General features: G+C 44.5%; 1 protein-coding gene across 1 annotated transcript in view; it reads left to right on the top strand.

Moving 5' to 3' along the window:
* Positions 1-20671, top strand: part of LOC115126722 (multidrug resistance-associated protein 1-like) — a 125165-nt gene that overhangs the window by 102088 nt on the left and 2406 nt on the right. The window contains exons 24-30 of the mRNA XM_065016811.1: positions 1418-1617; positions 5858-5984; positions 6122-6223; positions 11993-12139; positions 17372-17530; positions 17701-17867; positions 18272-18466. Coding sequence (XP_064872883.1) covers positions 1418-1617; positions 5858-5984; positions 6122-6223; positions 11993-12139; positions 17372-17530; positions 17701-17867; positions 18272-18466 — 1097 coding nt within the window. The remainder of the gene's footprint in view (positions 1-1417; positions 1618-5857; positions 5985-6121; positions 6224-11992; positions 12140-17371; positions 17531-17700; positions 17868-18271; positions 18467-20671) is intronic.

The following is a 20671-nucleotide window of genomic DNA, read 5'->3' as shown; positions in this document are numbered from 1 at the left end:
TACAGGTAGGATTACAGTAGAGCTGGGTTCAAATACTATTTCATTCATACAGGTAGGATTACAGTAGAGCTGGGTTCAAATACTATTTCATTCATACAGGTAGGATTACAGTAGAGCTGGGTTCAAATACTATTTCATTCATACAGGTAGGATTACAGTAGAGCTGAGGTCAAATACTATTTCATTCATACAGGTAGGATTACAGTAGAGCTGGGTTCAAATACTATTTCATTCATACAGGTAGGATTACAGTAGAGCTGAGGTCAAATACTATTTCATTCATACAGGTAGGATTACAGTAGAGCGGGTTCAAATAGTATTTCATTCATACAGGTAGGATAACAGTAGAGCTGGGTTCAAATAGTATTTCATTCATACAGGTAGGATTACAGTAGAGCTGGGTTCAAATACTATTTCATTCATACGGGTAGGATTACAGTAGAGCTGGGTTCAAATACTATTTCATTCATACAGGTAGAATTACAGTAGAGCTGAGTTCAATACTATGTAAAATATCGCACTTACTTCCACATACGTATGAAGTAAGTATTCATGTATCCTTCCTTTGAAAAGATTTGAGAAGACAAGTAGTTTCATATTTGAACGTATTTGTAAATACACTTGGATATTATTTGAAAATACTCAAATGCACGGACTAAAATACACTCCCATGCATTTAACCCAGGTATTTGAATAGTATTTGAAATAAGTATTTGAAAATACTCTTAAATACAATTTGGTAGACTATTTGGTTTATAAAAATAACCATTGAAATACTCAAATATTTACATTGGGTTGTGGATTTGAAAATACTCAAATTGACAGAAAAATTATTTTAAATACCAGACACTCAAATATACATGACCAGAACCCAGATCCGCTTCACAGGTTCAATCTGTAAAATACACTGTCTGTCTGTCTGAATGTCTGTCTGTCTGTCTGTCTGTCTGTCTGTCTGTCTGTCTGTCTGTCTGACTGTCTGACTGTCTGCCTGTCTGAATGTCTGAATGTCTGTCTGTCTGTCTGTCTGTCTGTCTGTCTGACCGTCTGTCTGTCTGTCTGTCTGTCTGAATGTCTGTCTGTCTGTCTGTCTGCCTGTCTGTCTGTCTGTCTGCCTGTCTGCCTGTCTGTCTGTCTGTCTGTCTGTCTGCCTGTCTGAATGTCTGTCTGTCTGTCTGCCTGTCTGAATGTCTGTCTGCCTGTCTGTCTGTCTGTCTGCCTGTCTGTCTGTCTGAATGTCTGTCTGTCTGAATGTCTGAATGTCTGTCTTGTCTGTCTGTCCCTCTAAATGCCTGTCTGCCTGCCTGTCTGTCCCTCTAAATGCCTGCCTGCCTGTCTGTCCCTCTGAATATTTGTCTGCCAGTCAGACTAAGATTCATTTGCCTTCTCTATACCCCCCCCCCCATCTCTCCTGTAGAGTTTTTACGTGGCAACATCGTGCCAGCTCCGTCGGCTAGAGGCAGTCAGTCGTTCTCCCATCTACACCCACTTCAATGAGACGGTCCAGGGGGCCAGTGTGATCAGGGCCTTCTCAGAGCAGGAACGCTTCATCCTGCAGGCTAACGGACGCATTGACCACAACCAGACAGCCTACTTCCCCCGCTTCGTAGCCACCAGGTAGGGGTTCTGCATGCTTTCTACAAGTATTTTCAACTAATGTTAACATATTTGACATTATGAAAAGTCTATGATTACATGAATAGAACATGGGGACCTTAATCTGATTAACTACAGTACTGTAATCTGGTGTGGTATGTTATCTAACTAACTGCAGTACTGTAATCTGGTGTGTTATCTAACTATCTTCAGTAGTCACTGTAATCTGGTGTGGTGTATTATCTAACTAACTACAGTAGTCACTGTAATCTGGTGTGGTGTATTATCTAACTAACTGCAGTACTGTAATCTGGTGTGGTGTATTATCTAACTAACTGCAGTACTGTAATCTGGTGTGGTATGTATTATCTAACTAACTACAGTAGTCACTGTAATCTGGTGTATTATCTAACTAACTGCAGTAGTCACTGTAATCTGGTGTGGTGTGTATTATCTAACTAACTGCAGTACTGTAATCTGGTGTGATGTATTATCTAACTAACTACAGTACTGTAATCTGGTGTGGTGTATTATCTAACTAACTACAGTAGTCACTGTAATCTGGTGTGGTGTATTATCTAACTAACTGCAGTAGTCACTGTAATATGGTGTGGTGTATTATCTAACTAACTACAGTACTGTAATCTGGTGTGGTGTATTATTTAGCTATCTGCAGTAGTCACTGTAATCTGGTGTGGTGTATTATCTAACTAACTACAGTACTGTAATCTGGTGTGGTGTATTATCTAGCTATCTGCAGTAGTCACTGTAATCTGGTGTGGTGTATTATCTAACTATCTGCAGTAATCACTGTAATCTGGTGTGGTGTATTATCTAGCTAACTGCAGTACTGTAATCTGGTGTGGTGTATTATCTAACTAAATACAGTACTGTATTATGGTGTGGTGTATTATCTAACTATCTGCAGTAATCACTGTAATCTGGTGTGGTGTATTATCTAGCTAACTGCAGTAGTCACTGTAATCTGGTGGGGTGTATTATCTAACTAACTGCAGTAATCACTGTAATCTGGTGTGGTGTATTATCTAACTAACTACAGTAGTCACTGTAATCTGGTGTGGTGTATATTATCTAACTAACTGCAGTAGTCACTGTAATCTGGTGTGGTGTATTATCTAACTAACTGCAGTAGTCACTGTAATCTGGTGTGGTGTATTATCTAACTAACTACAGTAGTCACTGTAATCTGGTGTGGTGTATTATCTAACTATCTGCAGTAGTCACTGTAATCTGGTGTGGTGTATTATCTAACTAACTGCAGTAGTCACTGTAATCTGGTGTGGTGTATTATCTAACTAACTACAGTAGTCACTGTAATCTGGTGTGGTGTATTATCTAACTAACTGCAGTAGTCACTGTAATCTGGTGTGGTGTATTATCTAACTAACTACAATAGTCACTGTAATCTGGTGTGGTGTATTATCTAACTAACTACAATAGTCACTGTAATCTGGTGTGGTGTATTATCTAACTAACTACAGTAGTCACTGTAATCTGATGTGGTGTGTATTATCTAACTAACTGCAGTAGTCACTGTAATCTGGTGTGGTGTATTATCTAACTAACTGCAGTACTGTAATCTGGTGTGGTGTATTATCTAACTAACTGCAGTAGACACTGCAATCTGGTGTGGTGTATTATCTAACTAACTGCAGTAGTCACTGTAATCTGGTGTGGTGTATTATCTAACTATCTGCAGTACTGTAATCTGGTGTGGTGTATTATCTAACTATCTGCAGTACTGTAATCTGGTGTGGTGTGTTATCTAACTATCTGCAGTACTGTAATCTGGTGTGGTGTATTATCTAACTAACTACAGTAGTCACTGTAATCTGGTGTGCTGTGTTATCTAACTATCTGCAGTACTGTAATCTGGTGTGGTGTATTATCTAACTAACTACAGTAGTCACTGTAATCTGGTGTGGTGTATTATCTAACTAACTACAGTACTGTAATCTGGTGTGGTATGTATTATCTAACTAACTGCAGTAGTCACTGTAATCTGGTGTGGTGTATTATCTAACTAACTACAGTAGTCACTGTAATCTGGTGTGGTGTATTATCTAACTAACTACAGTAGTCACTGTAATCTGGTGTGGTGTATTATCTAACTATCTGCAGTACTGTAATCTGGTGTGGTGTATTATCTAACTAACTACAGTAGTCACTGTAATCTGGTGTGGTGTATTATCTAACTATCTGCAGTACTGTAATCTGGTGTGGTGTATTATCTAACTAACTGCAGTACTGTAAGCTGGTGTGGTATGTATTATCTAACTAACTACAGTAGTCACTGTAATCTGGTGTATTATCTAACTAACTGCAGTAGTCACTGTAATCTGGTGTGGTGTGTATTATCTAACTAACTGCAGTACTGTAATCTGGTGTGATGTATTATCTAACTAACTACAGTACTGTAATCTGGTGTGGTGTATTATCTAACTAACTACAGTACTGTAATCTGGTGTGGTGTATTATCTAACTAACTGCAGTACTGTAATCTGGTGTGGTGTATTATCTAACTAACTGCAGTACTGTAATCTGGTGTGGTGTATTATCTAACTAACTTCAGTAGTCACTGTAATCTGGTGTGGTGTATTATCTAACTAACTACAGTAGTCACTGTAATCTGGTGTGGTGTATTATCTAACTAACTGCAGTACTGTAATCTGGTGTGGTGTATTATCTAACTAACTTCAGTAGTCACTGTAATCTGGTGTGGTGTATTATCTAACTAACTGCAGTACTGTAATCTGGTGTGGTGTATTATCTAACTAACTTCACTAGTCACTGTAATCTGGTGTGGTGTGTATTATCTAACTAACTACAGTACTGTAATCTGGTGTGGTGTATATTATCTAACTAACTACAGTAGTCACTGTAATCTGGTGTGATGTATTATCTAACTAACTACAATAGTCACTGTAATCTGGTGTGGTGTGTATTATCTAACTAACTGCAGTACTGTAATCTGGTGTGGTGTATTATCTAACTAACTGCAGTAATCACTGTAATCTGGTGTGGTATGTACCAAGCATCTCAGAGTAGTTAGGCTAATCTAGAACCGTCAAGGGTTCTCCGGCTGTTCCCATAGGAGAACCCCTGAAGAACCCTTAAAGGTTGCAGGTATAACCCTTTTGGGTTCCATGTCGAATCGTTTTTACAGATGGTTCTACCTGGAACCCAAAGGAGTTCTACCTGGAACCCAAAAGAGTTCTACCTGGAACCCAAAAGGGTTCTACCTGGAACCCAAAAGAGTTCTACCTGGAACCCAAAAGGCGTTCCTCTATGGGGACAGACGAATAACCCTTTTGGAATCCTGTTTTCTATGAGAATAGGGATCAGTTCCCTTCCTGTCCATGGAATCCTGTTTTCTATGAGAGTAGGGATCAGTTCCCTTCCTGTCCATGGAATCCTGTTTTCTATGAGAGTAGGGATCAGTTCCCTTCCTGTCCATGGAATCCTGTTTTCTATGAGAGTAGGGATCAGTTCCCTTCCTGTCCATGGAATCCTGTTTTCTATAAGAGTAGGGATCAGTTCCCTTCCTGTCCATGGAATCCTGTTTTCTATGAGAGTAGGGATCAGTTCCCTTCCTGTCCATGGAATCCTGTTTTCTATGAGAGTAGGGATCAGTTCCCTTCCTGTCCATGGAATCCTGTTTTCTATGAGAGTAGGGATCAGTTCCCTTCCTGTCCATGGAATCCTGTTTTCTATGAGAGTAGGGATCAGTTCCCTTCCTGTCCATGGAATCCTGTTTTCTATGAGAGTAGGGATCAGTTCCCTTCCTGTCCATGGAATCCTGTTTTCTATGAGAGTAGGGATCAGTTCCCTTCCTGTCCATGGAATCCTGTTTTCTATGAGAGTAGGGATCAGTTCCCTTCCTGTCCATGGAATCCTGTTTTCTATGAGAGTAGGGATCAGTTCCCTTCCTGTCCATGGAATCCTGTTTTCTATGAGAGTAGGGATCAGCTCCCTTCCTGTCCATGGAATCCTGTTTTCTATGAGTGTAGGGATCAGTTCCCATCCTGTCCACGGAATCTTGTTCATTGTGATCCAAACGGAAAAAAACTGATCCTGGATACGACTCTGATATGTTTGATACATAAGGCACCTGAGCTATGACCCCTGTGTCATCTTAACCCCTGACCTCTGACCTGCGCTGTCTGCAGGTGAACCTAGAGTTCCTGGAACATGTTCCTATCTGATCGCTCTGTCTTCTGTTGCGTGTGTGTGTGTCCAGGTGGCTGGCGGTGAACCTAGAGTTCCTGGGGAATCTGTTGGTGCTGGCAGCAGCCACCTTAGCTGTGATGGGCAGAGACACACTGAGCCCTGGTATAGTAGGACTGGCTGTGTCACACTCACTACAGGTACACACACACACACACACACACACACACACACACACACACACACACACACACACACACACACACACACACACACACACACACACACACACACACACACAGCAGTAACCTGTGGCAACCTGTGATGTGATGTGTAGGTGACAGGTATTCTGAGCTGGATCGTGAGGTCCTGGACTGATGTAGAGAACAACATTGTGTCCGTGGAGAGAGTTAAGGAGTACGCTGACACACCAAAGGAGGTGAGTGGCTGTTAAACTATACTCTCCTACCCTCACAGAGAGGATCTAGTTCACTGGTCAGGGGGAAACTATACTATCCTACCCTCACAGAGAGGATCTAGTTTACTGGTCAGGTGTAAACTATACTATCCTACCCTCACAGAGAGGATCTAGTTTACTGGTCAGGTGTAAACTATACTATCCTACCCTCATAGAGAGGATCTAGTTTACTGGTCAGGTGTAAACTATACTATCCTACCCTCACAGAGAGGATCTAGTTTACTGGTCAGGTATAAACTATACTATCCTACCCCTCATAGAGAGGATCTAGTTTACTGGTCAGGTATAAACTATACTATCCTACCCTCATAGAGAGGATCTAGTTCACTGGTCAGGTATAAACTATACTATCCTACCCCTCATAGAGAGGATCTAGTTTACTGGTCAGGTGTAAACTATACTATCCTACCCTCATAGAGAGGATCTAGTTCACTGGTCAGGTATAAACTATACTATCCTACCCCTCATAGAGAGGATCTAGTTCACTGGTCAGGTATAAACTATACTATCCTACCCTCATAGAGAGGATCTAGTTCACTGGTCAGGTGTAAACTATACTATCCTACCCTCATAGAGAGGATCTAGTTTACTGGTCAGGTATAAACTATACTATCCTACCCTCATAGAGAGGATCTAGTTTACTGGTCAGGTGTAAACTATACTATCCTACCCTCATAGAGAGGATCTAGTTTACTGGTCAGGTGTAAACTATACTATCCTACCCTCACAGAGAGGATCTAGTTTACTGGTCAGGTGTAAACTATACTATCCTACCCCTCATAGAGAGGATCTAGTTCACTGGTCAGGTATAAACTATACTATCCTACCCTCATAGAGAGGATCTAGTTCACTGGTCAGGTGTAAACTATACTATCCTACCCCTCACAGAGAGGATCTAGTTCACTGGTCAGGTATAAACTATACTATCCTACCCCTCATAGAGAGGATCTAGTTTACTGGTCAGGTATAAACTATACTATCCTACCCTCATAGAGAGGATCTAGTTTACTGGTCAGGTATAAACTATACTATCCTACCCCTCATAGAGAGGATCTAGTTTACTGGTCAGGTGTAAACTATACTATCCTACCCCTCATAGAGAGGATCTAGTTCACTGGTCAGGTATAAACTATACTATCCTACCCCTCATAGAGAGGATCTAGTTCACTGGTCAGGTATAAACTATACTATCCTACCCCTCATAGAGAGGATCTAGTTTACTGGTCAGGTATAAACTATACTATCCTACCCTCATAGAGAGGATCTAGTTCACTGGTCAGGTATAATTCTATACTATCCTACCCCTCATAGAGAGGATCTAGTTCACTGGTCAGGTATAAACTATACTATCCTACCCCTCATAGAGAGGATCTAGTTCACTGGTCAGGTGTAAACTATACTATCCTACCCCTCATAGAGAGGATCTAGTTCACTGGTCAGGTATAAACTATACTATCCTACCCTCATAGAGAGGATCTAGTTCACTGGTCAGGTATAAACTATACTATCCTACCCCTCATAGAGAGGATCTAGTTCACTGGTCAGGTATAAACTATACTATCCTACCCTCATAGAGAGGATCTAGTTTACTGGTCAGGTATAAACTATACTATCCTACCCCTCATAGAGAGGATCTAGTTTACTGGTCAGGTATAAACTATACTATCCTACCCCTCATAGAGAGGATCTAGTTTACTGGTCAGGTATAAACTATACTATCCTACCCTCATAGAGAGGATCTAGTTTACTGGTCAGGGATCTAGTATAAACTATACTATCCTACCCTCATAGAGAGGATCTAGTTCACTGGTCAGGTGTAAACTATACTATCCTACCCCTCATAGAGAGGATCTAGTTTACTGGTCAGGTGTAAACTATACTATCCTACCCCTCATAGAGAGGATCTAGTTTACTGGTCAGGTGTAAACTATACTATCCTACCCTCATAGAGAGGATCTAGTTTACTGGTCAGGTGTAAACTATACTATCCTACCCCTCATAGAGAGGATCTAGTTTACTGGTCAGGTATAAACTATACTATCCTACCCCTCATAGAGAGGATCTAGTTCACTGGTCAGGTATAAACTATACTATCCTACCCCTCATAGAGAGGATCTAGTTCACTGGTCAGGTGTAAACTATACTATCCTACCCCTCATAGAGAGGATCTAGTTTACTGGTCAGGTATAAACTATACTATCCTACCCCTCATAGAGAGGATCTAGTTTACTGGTCAGGTATAAACTATACTATCCTACCCCTCATAGAGAGGATCTAGTTCACTGGTCAGGTATAAACTATACTATCCTACCCTCATAGAGAGGATCTAGTTTACTGGTCAGGTATAAACTATACTATCCTACCCTCATAGAGAGGATCTAGTTCACTGGTCAGGTGTAAACTATACTATCCTACCCCTCATAGAGAGGATCTAGTTTACTGGTCAGGTATAAACTATACTATCCTACCCCTCATAGAGAGGATCTAGTTTACTGGTCAGGTGTAAACTATACTATCCTACCCCTCATAGAGAGGATCTAGTTTACTGGTCAGGTGTAAACTATACTATCCTACCCCTCATAGAGAGGATCTAGTTTACTGGTCAGGTGTAAACTATACTATCCTACCCCTCATAGAGAGGATCTAGTTTACTGGTCAGGTGTAAACTATACTATCCTACCCCTCATAGAGAGGATCTAGTTTACTGGTCAGGTGTAAACTATACTATCCTACCCCTCATAGAGAGGATCTAGTTTACTGGTCAGGTATAAACTATACTATCCTACCCCTCATAGAGAGGATCTAGTTTACTGGTCAGGTGTAAACTATACTATCCTACCCCTCATAGAGAGGATCTAGTTTACTGGTCAGGTATAAACTATACTATCCTACCCTCATAGAGAGGATCTAGTTCACTGGTCAGGTGTAAACTATACTATCCTACCCTCATAGAGAGGATCTAGTTCACTGGTCAGGTGTAAACTATACTATCCTACCCCTCATAGAGAGGATCTAGTTTACTGGTCAGGTATAAACTATACTATCCTACCCCTCATAGAGAGGATCTAGTTCACTGGTCAGGTATAAACTATACTATCCTACCCCTCATAGAGAGGATCTAGTTTACTGGTCAGGTGTAAACTATACTATCCTACCCTCATAGAGAGGATCTAGTTCACTGGTCAGGTGTAAACTATACTATCCTACCCCTCATAGAGAGGATCTAGTTCACTGGTCAGGTGTAAACTATACTATCCTACCCCTCATAGAGAGGATCTAGTTCACTGGTCAGGTATAAACTATACTATCCTACCCCTCATAGAGAGGATCTAGTTTACTGGTCAGGTGTAAACTATACTATCCTACCCTCACAGAGAGGATCTAGTTTACTGGTCAGGTGTAAACTATACTATCCTACCCTCACAGAGAGGATCTAGTTCACTGGTCAGGTGTAAACTATACTATCCTACCCCTCATAGAGAGGATCTAGTTTACTGGTCAGGTGTAAACTATACTATCCTACCCCTCATAGAGAGGATCTAGTTTACTGGTCAGGTGTAAACTATACTATCCTACCCCTCATAGAGAGGATCTAGTTTACTGGTCAGGTGTAAACTATACTATCCTACCCCTCATAGAGAGGATCTAGTTTACTGGTCAGGTGTAAACTATACTATCCTACCCCTCATAGAGAGGATCTAGTTCACTGGTCAGGTGTAAACTATACTATCCTACCCCTCAAAGAGAGGATCTAGTTTACTGGTCAGGTGTAAACTATACTATCCTACCCCTCATAGAGAGGATCTAGTTCACTGGTCAGGTATAAACTATACTATCCTACCCCTCATAGAGAGGATCTAGTTCACTGGTCAGGTATAAACTATACTATCCTACCCTCATAGAGAGGATCTAGTTTACTGGTCAGGTGTAAACTATACTATCCTACCCCTCATAGAGAGGATCTAGTTTACTGGTCAGGTTTAAACTATACTATCCTACCCTCATAGAGAGGATCTAGTTTACTGGTCAGGTGTAAACTATACTATCCTACCCCTCATAGAGAGGATCTAGTTTACTGGTCAGGTGTAAACTATACTATCCTACCCCTCATAGAGAGGATCTAGTTTACTGGTCAGGTTTAAACTATACTATCCTACCCCTCATAGAGAGGATCTAGTTTACTGGTCAGGTGTAAACTATACTATCCTACCCCTCATAGAGAGGATCTAGTTTACTGGTCAGGTGTAAACTATACTATCCTACCCCTCATAGAGAGGATCTAGTTCACTGGTCAGGTGTAAACTATACTATCCTACCCCTCAAAGAGAGGATCTAGTTTACTGGTCAGGTGTAAACTATACTATCCTACCCCTCATAGAGAGGATCTAGTTCACTGGTCAGGTATAAACTATACTATCCTACCCCTCATAGAGAGGATCTAGTTCACTGGTCAGGTATAAACTATACTATCCTACCCCTCATAGAGAGGATCTAGTTCACTGGTCAGGTGTAAACTATACTATCCTACCCCTCATAGAGAGGATCTAGTTTACTGGTCAGGTGTAAACTATACTATCCTACCCCTCATAGAGAGGATCTAGTTTACTGGTCAGGTATAAACTATACTATCCTACCCCTCATAGAGAGGATCTAGTTTACTGGTCAGGTATAAACTATACTATCCTACCCCTCATAGAGAGGATCTAGTTCACTGGTCAGGTGTAAACTATACTATCCTACCCCTCATAGAGAGGATCTAGTTTACTCGTCAGCTGCCACTTGAAAATGTGATCTTCTAAAGAATGAGAAATTATTTATCTCAATGGGACAGTCGTAGTTTAAAAAGAGTTTTAATGAATGAAAATGTGTGTTTATTTCTAGCCATAATCTCACTGTTCTGTGCTCTCATTAACTCTCTGTGTTTCTGATGTAGTTAATGTCTTTAAATTAATAACAGCACCTTCTGTTGCCTTGTTGCTGAGGTCTTGATGGGAGATGAGATCACAGAGATGCCATTAAATGAATGTGTACTAATATGTAATTCTATGGATACCATCACAGAGATCCAGTGTTCTAATATGTAATTCTATGGATGCCATCACAGAGATCCAGTGTTCTAATATGTAATTCTATGGATGCCATCACAGAGATCCAGTGTTCTAATATGTAATTCTATGGATGCCATCACAGAGATCCAGTGTTCTAATATGTAATTCTATGGATGCCATCACAGAGATCCAGTGTTCTAATATGTAATTCTATGGATACCATCACAGAGATCCAGTGTTCTAATATGTAATTCTATGGATGCCATCACAGAGATCCAGTGTTCTAATATGTAATTCTATGGATGCCATCACAGAGATCCAGTGTTCTAATATGTAATTCTATGGATACCATCACAGAGATCCAGTGTTCTAATATGTAATACCATCACAGAGATAGTGTTCTAATATGTAATTCTATGATACCATCACAGAGATCCAGTGTTCTAATATGTAATTCTATAGATACCATCACAGAGATCCAGTGTTCTAATATGTAATTCTATGGATACCATCACAGAGATCCAGTGTTCTAATATGTAATTCTATGGATACCATCACAGAGATCCAGTGTTCTAATATGTAATTCTATGGATGCCATCACAGAGATGCCATTAAATGAATGTGTTCTAATATCTATGGATGCCATCACCTGTCCCCCTCCTCTCCCTCCTCCCCTGCCCAGGCTCCATGGACCATAGAAGGCAGCATGCTCCCGCTGGCCTGGCCCACCCACGGTACCATAGAACTGGAGGAATACGGACTGCAGTACCGTAAAGGACTGGACTGGGCCCTGAAAGGAATTTCCCTCAGCATTCAGGAGAAAGAGAAGGTCGGGGGTAGACATACTGTGTTATAGGGAGATAATGGAGGATATAGGACTGGACAGGAGAGAGATAAGGTAGGAGATAGAGATACTGTGTTATAGGGAGATAATGGAGTATTGAGGTTGTTAGGAGGATATGGGTATAGGACTGGACATGAGAGAGATAAGGTAAGGGTTAGAGATACTGCGTTATGGGGAGATAATGGAGGATATAGGACTGGACAGGAGAAAGAGAAGGTCGGGGGTAGACATTTACATTTACATTTACATTTAAGTCATTTAGCAGACGCTCTTATCCAGAACGACTTACAAATTGGTGCATTCACCTTATGACATCCAGTGGAACAGCCACTTTACAATAGTGCATCTAAATCTTTTAAGGGGGGGGGAGAAGGATTACTTTATCCTATCCTAGGTATTCCTTAAAGAGGTGGGGTTTCAGGTGTCTCCGGAAGGTGGTGATTGACTCCGCTGTCCTGGCATCGTGAGGGAGTTTGTTCCACCATTGGGGGGCCAGAGCAGCGAACAGTTTTGACTGGGCTGAGCGGGAACTGTACTTCCTCAGTGGTAGGGAGGCGAGCAGGCCAGAGGTGGATGAACGCAGTGCCCTTGTTTGGGTGTAGGGCCTGATCAGAGCCTGGAGGTACTGAGGTGCCGTTCCCCTCACAGCTCCGTAGGCAAGCACCATGGTCTTGTAGCGGATGCGAGCTTCAACTGGAAGCCAGTGGAGAGAGCGGAGGAGCGGGGTGACGTGAGAGAACTTGGGAAGGTTGAACACCAGACGGGCTGCGGCGTTCTGGATGAGTTGTAGGGGTTTAATGGCACAGGCAGGGAGCCCAGCCAACAGCGAGTTGCAGTAATCCAGACGGGAGATGACAAGTGCCTGGATTAGGACCTGCGCCGCTTCCTGTGTGAGGCAGGGTCGTACTCTGCGGATGTTGTAGAGCATGAACCTACAGGAACGGGCCACCGCCTTGATGTTATTTGAGAACGACAGGGTGTTGTCCAGGATCACGCCAAGGTTCTTAGCGCTCTGGGAGGAGGACACAATGGAGTTGTCAACCGTGATGGCGAGATCATGGAACGGGCAGTCCTTCCCGGGAGGAAGAGCAGCTCCGTCTTGCCGAGGTTCAGCTTGAGGTGGTGATCCGTCATCCACACTGATATGTCTGCCAGACATGCAGAGATGCGATTCGCCACCTGGTCATCAGAAGGGGAAAGGAGAAAGATTAATTGTGTGTCGTCTGCATAGCAATGATAGGAGAGACCATGTGAGGTTATGACAGAGCCAAGTGACTTGGTGTATAGCGAGAATAGGAGAGGGCCTAGAACAGAGCCCTGGGAGACACCAGTGGTGAGAGCACGTGGTGAGGAGACAGATTCTCGCCACGCCACCTGGTAGGAGCGACCTGTCAGGTAGGACGCAATCCAAGCGTGGGCCGCGCCGGAGATGCCCAACTCGGAGAGGGTGGAGAGGAGGATCTGATGGTTCACAGTATCGAAGGCAGCCGATAGGTCTAGAAGGATGAGAGCAGACGAGAGAGTTAGCTTTAGCAGTGCGGAGCGCCTCCGTGATACAGAGAAGAGCAGTCTCAGTTGAATGACTAGTCTTGAAACCTGACTGATTTGGATCAAGAAGGTCATTCTGAGAGAGATAGCGGGAGAGCTGGCCAAGGACGGCACGTTCAAGAGTTTTGGAGAGAAAAGAAAGAAGGGATACTGGTCTGTAGTTGTTGACATCGGAGGGATCGAGTGTAGGTTTTTTCAGAAGGGGTGCAACTCTCGCTCTCTTGAAGACGGAAGGGACGTAGCCAGCGGTCAGGGATGAGTTGATGAGCGAGGTGAGGTAAGGGAGAAGGTCTCCGGAAATGGTCTGGAGAAGAGAGGAGGGGATAGGGTCAAGCGGGCAGGTTGTTGGGCGGCCGGCCGTCACAAGACGCGAGATTTCATCTGGAGAGAGAGGGAGAAAGAGGTCAGAGCACAGGGTAGGGCAGTGTGAGCAGAACCAGCGGTGTCATTTGACTTAGCAAACGAGGATCGGATGTCGTCGACCTTCTTTTCAAAATGGTTGACGAAGTCATCTGCAGAGAGGGAGGAGGGGGGAGGATTCAGGAGGGAGGAGAAGGTGGTCAAGAGCTTCCTAGGGTTAGAGGCAGATGCTTGGAATTTAGAGTGGTAGAAAGTGGCTTTAGCAGCAGAGACAGAAGAGGAAAATGTAGAGAGGAGGGAGTGGAAGGATGCCAGGTCCGCAGGGAGGCGAGTTTTCCTCCATTTCCGCTCGGCTGCCCGGAGCCCTGTTCTGTGAGCTCGCAATGAGTCGTCGAGCCACGGAGCGGGAGGGAGGACCGAGCCGGCCTGGAGGATAGGGGACATAGAGAGTCAAACGATGCAGAAAGGGAGGAGAGGAGGGTTGAGGAGGCAGAATCAGGAGATAGGTTGGAGAAGGTTTGAGCAGAGGGAAGAGATGATAGGATGGAAGAGGAGAGAGAAGCGGGGAGAGAGAGCGAAGGTTGGGACGGCGCGATACCATCCGAGTAGGGGCAGTGTGGGAAGTGTTGGATGAGAGCGAGAGGGAAAAGGATACAAGGTAGTGGTCGGAGACTTGGAGGGAGTTGCAATGAGGTTAGTGGAAGAACAGCATCTAGTAAAGATGAGGTCGAGCGTATTGCCTGCCTTGTGAGTAGGGGGGAAGGTGAGAGGGTGAGGTCAAAAGAGGAGAGGAGTGGAAAGAAGGAGGCAGAGAGGAATGAGTCAAAGGTAGACGTGGGGAGGTTAAAGTCGCCCAGAACTGTGAGAGGTGAGCCGTCCTCAGGAAAGGAGCTTATCAAGGCATCAAGCTCATTGATGAACTCTCCGAGGGAACCTGGAGGGCGATAAATGATAAGGATGTTAAGCTTGAAAGGGCTGGTAACTGTGACAGCATGGAATTCAAAGGAGGCGATAGACAGATGGGTAAGGGGAGAAAGAGAGAATGACCACTTGGGAGAGATGAGGATCCCGGTGCCACCTCCCCGCTGACCAGAAGCTCTCGGGGTGTGCGAGAACACGTGGGCGGACGAAGAGAGAGCAGTAGGAGTAGCAGTGTTATCTGTGGTGATCCATGTTTCCGTCAGTGCCAAGAAGTCGAGGGACTGGAGGGAGGCATAGGCTGAGATGAACTCTGCCTTGTTGGCCGCAGATCGGCAGTTCCAGAGGCTACCGGAGACCTGGAACTCCACGTGGGTCGTGCGCTGGGACCACCAGATTAGGGTGGCTGCGGCCACGCGGTGTGGAGCGTTTGTATGGTCTGTGCAGAGAGGAGAGAACAGGGATAGACAGACACATAGTTGACAGGCTACAGAAGAGGCTACGCTAATGCAAAGGAGATCGGAATGACAAGTGGACTACACATCTCGAATGTTCAGAAAGTTAAGCTTACGTAGCAAGAATCTTATTGACTAAAATGATTAAAATGATACAGTACTGCTGAAGTAGGCTAGCTGGCAGTGGCTGCGTTGTTGACTTTGTAGGCTAGCTGGCAGTGGCTGCGTTGTTGACACTACACTAATCAAGTCGTTCCGTTGAGTGTAATAGTTTCTACAGTGCTGCTATTCGGGGGCTAGCTGGCTAGCTAGCAGTGTTGATTATGTTACGTTGCGTTAAAAGAACGACAATAGCTGGCTAGCTAACCTAGAAAATCGCTCTAGACTACACAATTATCTTTGATACAAAGACGGCTATGTAGCTAGCTATGTAGCTAGCTACGATCAAACAAATCAAACCGTTGTACTGTAATGAAATGAAATGAAAATGTGATACTACCTGTGGAGCGAAGCGGAATGCGACCGGGTTGTTGAGTGCGGAAGTTCTATTCGGTAGACGTTGGCTAGCTGTTGGCTAGCTAGCAGTGTCTCCTACGTTAAGGACGACAAATAGCTGGCTAGCTAACCTCGGTAAATTAAGATAATCACTCTAAAACTACACACTCTAAACTACACAATTATCTTGGATACGAAGACAGCAAAGACAACTATGTAGCTAGCTAACACTACACTAATCAAGTCGTTCAGTTGAGTGTAATAGTTTCTACAGTGCTGCTATTCGGTAGACGGTGGACGTTTGCTAGCTGGCTAGCTGCTGGGCAGATAGCAGTGTAGACTACGTTAGGACGACGAAATACGATAATTACGCAATTATCTTTGATACAATGACGGCTATGTAGCTAGCTAAGAAGAAATTGCTAAATTAGACAAATCAAACCGTTGTACTATAATGAAATGTAATGAAATGTAATGAAAAGTTATACTACCTGCGGACCGAAGTGCGGATGCGACCGCTCGCTCCAACCCGGAACACATACTGTGTTATAGGGAGATAATGGAGTAATGAGGTCGTTAGGATGATATGGGTATAGGACTGGACAGGAGAGAGATAAGGTAGGAGATAGAGATACTGTGTTATAGGGAGATAATGGAGTAATGAGGTCGTTATGACGATATGGGTATAGGACTGGACAGGAGAGAGATAAGGTAGGAGATAGAGATACTGGTTTACCAGAGCACCCTATTCCCTACATAGTGCCATACTACAGGTCCTTGGCACTCTATTCCCTAAATAGTGCACTACTTTAGACCAGGTCCTTGGCACCCTATTCCCTACATAGTTCACTACTTTAGACCAGGACCTGGCACTCTATTCCTTACATAGTGCACTACTTTAGACCCTATTCCCTACATAGTGCACTACTTTAGACCAGGTCCTTTAGGAAGCATCCTCTGTTTTATGGTGTTATAGTGAGATATGTTAGGTTTCATTCTTTCTAAACTCTATCTCCTCCCCTCCCTCCCACTCTCTCCTCCTCTCCCACTCTCTCCTCCCCTCTCTCCTCCTCTATCCTCCTCTATCCTCCTCTCCCACTCTCTCCTCCTCTATCCTCCTCTATCCTCCTCTCCCACTCTCTCCTCCTCTATCCTCCTCTATCCTCCTCTCCTCTCTCCCTCCTCCCCTCTCTCCTCCTCCTCTCTCTCCTCCCCTCTCTCCTCCTCTCCCACTCTCTCCTCCCCTCTCTCCCACTCTCTCCTCCTCTATCCTCCTCTCCCACTCTCTCCTCCCCTCCCTCCCACTCTCTCCTCCCCTCCCTCCCACTCTCTCCTCCTCTCCCTCCCACTCTCTCCTCCTCTCTCCTTCTCTCCCTTCCTCTCGCTCTCCCTCCTCTCTCTGCCTCTCCCTCCCCCTCTCCCTCCTCCCTCCTCTCTCCAGGTTGGGATAGTGGGCAGGACTGGAGCAGGGAAGTCGTCCCTGGCATTGGGAATATTCCGGATTCTGGAAGCAGCGAAGGGAGATATCTATATAGACGGGATAAACATCGCTCAGATCGGACTGCACGAGCTACGCTCCAGAATCACCATCATACCACAGGTAACACACACATATAATAAACACACACACACACACCACAGGTAAAAAACACTTTCTGCAAGCCTCTGAGATATCCTCTAACATGGAGGTAATTATGGTATGCATGGCAACGTTCTCCCCCCCCCCCCCTCTCTCGCTTCCTCTCCCTCCCTCCCCCCTCCTCCCTCCAGGACCCAGTGTTGTTCTCTGGGTCTCTGAGGATGAATCTGGACCCCTTCGATGGCTACTCTGATGAGGAGGTGTGGAGAGCCCTGGAGCTCTCCCATCTCAAGAGCTTTGTGTCTTGCCTGCCGGACAAACTCAACCACGAGTGTTCAGAGGGAGGAGAGAACCTCAGGTACACAAGGCTCTGTATCCCTCTATGTAGCTTTCCTATGTCTGTTACTCCCCCCCCGATTCCTCCTTGTGATGTCATCTGGTCCTCTCTATCTTCCCTGGCTTCTTCCCTCCTTCTTTCTCTTCCCTCTCTCCTCTCTTTGTAACTCCTTCCATCTCTCACTCTCTCTCATTAACATTATCTCTCTCTCTCTCTCTCTCTCTCTCTCCTCTCTCTCCTCTCTCCTCTCCCCCTCTCTCCCCCCTCTCTCTCCCCTCTCTCTCCTCTCTCTCCTCTCTCTCCTCTCTCTCCTCTCTCTCCTCTCTCCCCTCTCTCCCCTCTCTCCCCTCTCTCTCTCTCTCTCTCTCTCTCTCTCTCTCTCACTCTCTCACACTCTCTCTCACTCTCTCTCACTCTCTCTCCAGTCTGGGTCAGCGCCAGCTGGTGTGTCTGGCCCGAGCCCTCCTGAGGAAGACGAAGATCCTAGTTCTGGATGAGGCCACAGCTGCTGTGGACCTGGAGACAGACAACCTGATCCAGTCCACCATCAGAACCCAGTTTGATGACTGCACTGTCCTGACCATTGCACACAGACTCAATACTATCATGGACTACACCAGGTAATATATAGACTGACTCAATACTATCATGGACTACACCAGGTAATATACTGTATAGACTGACTCAATACTATCATGGACTACACCAGGTAATATATAGACTGACTCAATACTATCATGGACTACACCAGGTAATATATAGACTGACTTAGTACTATCACAGACTACACCAGGTAATATATAGACTGACTTAGTACTATCACAGACTACACCAGGTAATATATAGACTGACTTAGTACTATCACAGACTACACCAGGTAATATATAGACTGACTTAGTGCTATCACAGACTACACCAGGTAATATATAGACTGACTTAGTACACCAGACTACACCAGGTAATATATAGACTGACTCAATACTATCACGGACTACACCAGGTTATATACACTTCTATACACTGTACAAAACATTAGGAACAACATCCTAATTTTGAGTTGCACCCCCGTTTGCCATTAGAACAGCCTCAATTCGTCAGAGCGTGGACTCTATAAGGTGTTGAAAGCGTTCCACAGTGATGCTGGCCATATTGGCCCAATACTTCCCACAGTTGGGTCAAATTGGCTGGATGTCCTTTGGGTGGTGGACCATTCTTGGTACACACGAGAAACTGTTCAGTGTGAAAAACCCAGCAACGTTGCAGTTCTTGACACAAACGGTGTGCCTGACACGTAATAACACCTACTACCCCGTTCAAAGGCACTTCAATATGTTGTCTTGCCCATTCACCCTCTGAATGGCACACATAGACAATCCATGTGTCAAGTTGTCTCAAGGCTTAAAAATCCTTCTTTAACCAGGTCTCCTCCCCTTCATCTACACTGATTGAAGTGGATTTAACAAGTGACATCAATAAGGGATCATATATTTCACCTGGATTCACCTGGTCAGTCTGTGTCATGGAAAGAGAAGGTGTTCATAATGTTTTGTACACTCAGTGTATATATATATATATATATATATATATATATATATATATATATATACACTGCTCAAAAAAATTAAGGGAACACTAAAATAACACATCATAGATCTGAATGAATGAAATATTCTTATTAAATACTTTTTTCTTTACATAGTTGAATGTGCTGACAACAAAATCACACAAAAATTATCAATGGAAATCAAATTTATCAACCCATAAAGGTCTGGATTTGGAGTCACACTCAAAATTAAAGTGGAAAACCACACTACAGGCTGATCCAACTTTGATGTAATGTCCTTAAAACAAGTCAAAATGAGGCTCAGTAGTGTGTGTGTGACCTCCACGTGCCTGTATGACCTCCCTACAACGCCTGGGCATGCTCCTGATGAGGTGGTCTCCTGAGGGATCTCCTCCCAGACCTTGACTAAAGCATCCGCCAACTCCTGGACAGTCTGTGGTGCAACGTGGCGTTGGTGGATGGAGCGAGACATGATGTCCCAGATGTGCTCAATTGGATTCAGATAGCATCAATGCCTTCCTCTTGCAGGAACTGCTGACACACTCCAGCCACATGAGGTCTAGCATTGTCTTGCATTAGGAGGAACCCAGGGCCAACCGCACCAGCATATGGTCTCACAAGGGGTCTGAGGATCTCATCTCGGTACCTAATGGCAGTCAGGCTACCTCTAGCGAGCACATGGAGGGCTGTGCGGCCCCCCAAAGAAATGCCACCCCACACCATAACTGACCCTCCGCCAAACCGGTCATGCTGGAGGATGTTGCAGGCAGCAGAACGTTCTCCACGGCGTCTCCAGACTGTCACGTGTGCTCAGTGTGAACCTGCTTTCATCTGTAAGAGCACAGGGCGCCAGTGGCGAATTTGCCAATCTTGGTGTTGAAAAACGTCCTGCACGGTGTTGGACTGTAAGCACAACCCCCACCTATGGACGTCGGACCCTCATACCCCCTCATGGAGTCTGTTTCTGACCGTTTGAGCAGACACATGCACATTTGTGGCCTGCTGGAGGTCATTTTGCAGTGCTCTGGCAGTGCTCCTCCTGCTACTCCTTGCACAAAGGCGGAGGTAGCGGTCCTGCTGCTGGGTTGTTGCCCTCCTACGGCCTCCTCCACGTCTCCTGATGTACTGGCCTGTCTCCTGGTAGAGCCTCCATGCTCTGGACACTACGCTGACAGACACAGCAAACCTTCTTGCCACAGCTCGCATTGATGTGCCATCCTGGATGAGCTGCACTACCTGAGCCACTTGTGTGGGTTGTAGA

This window comes from Oncorhynchus nerka, unplaced genomic scaffold, assembly GCF_034236695.1.
Source record: "Oncorhynchus nerka isolate Pitt River unplaced genomic scaffold, Oner_Uvic_2.0 unplaced_scaffold_858, whole genome shotgun sequence".
NCBI classification, from domain to species: Eukaryota; Metazoa; Chordata; class Actinopteri; order Salmoniformes; family Salmonidae; genus Oncorhynchus; species Oncorhynchus nerka.
The sequence above is the reverse complement of the archived record's forward strand: the minus strand, read 5'-3'. Positions and strand labels throughout refer to the sequence as shown.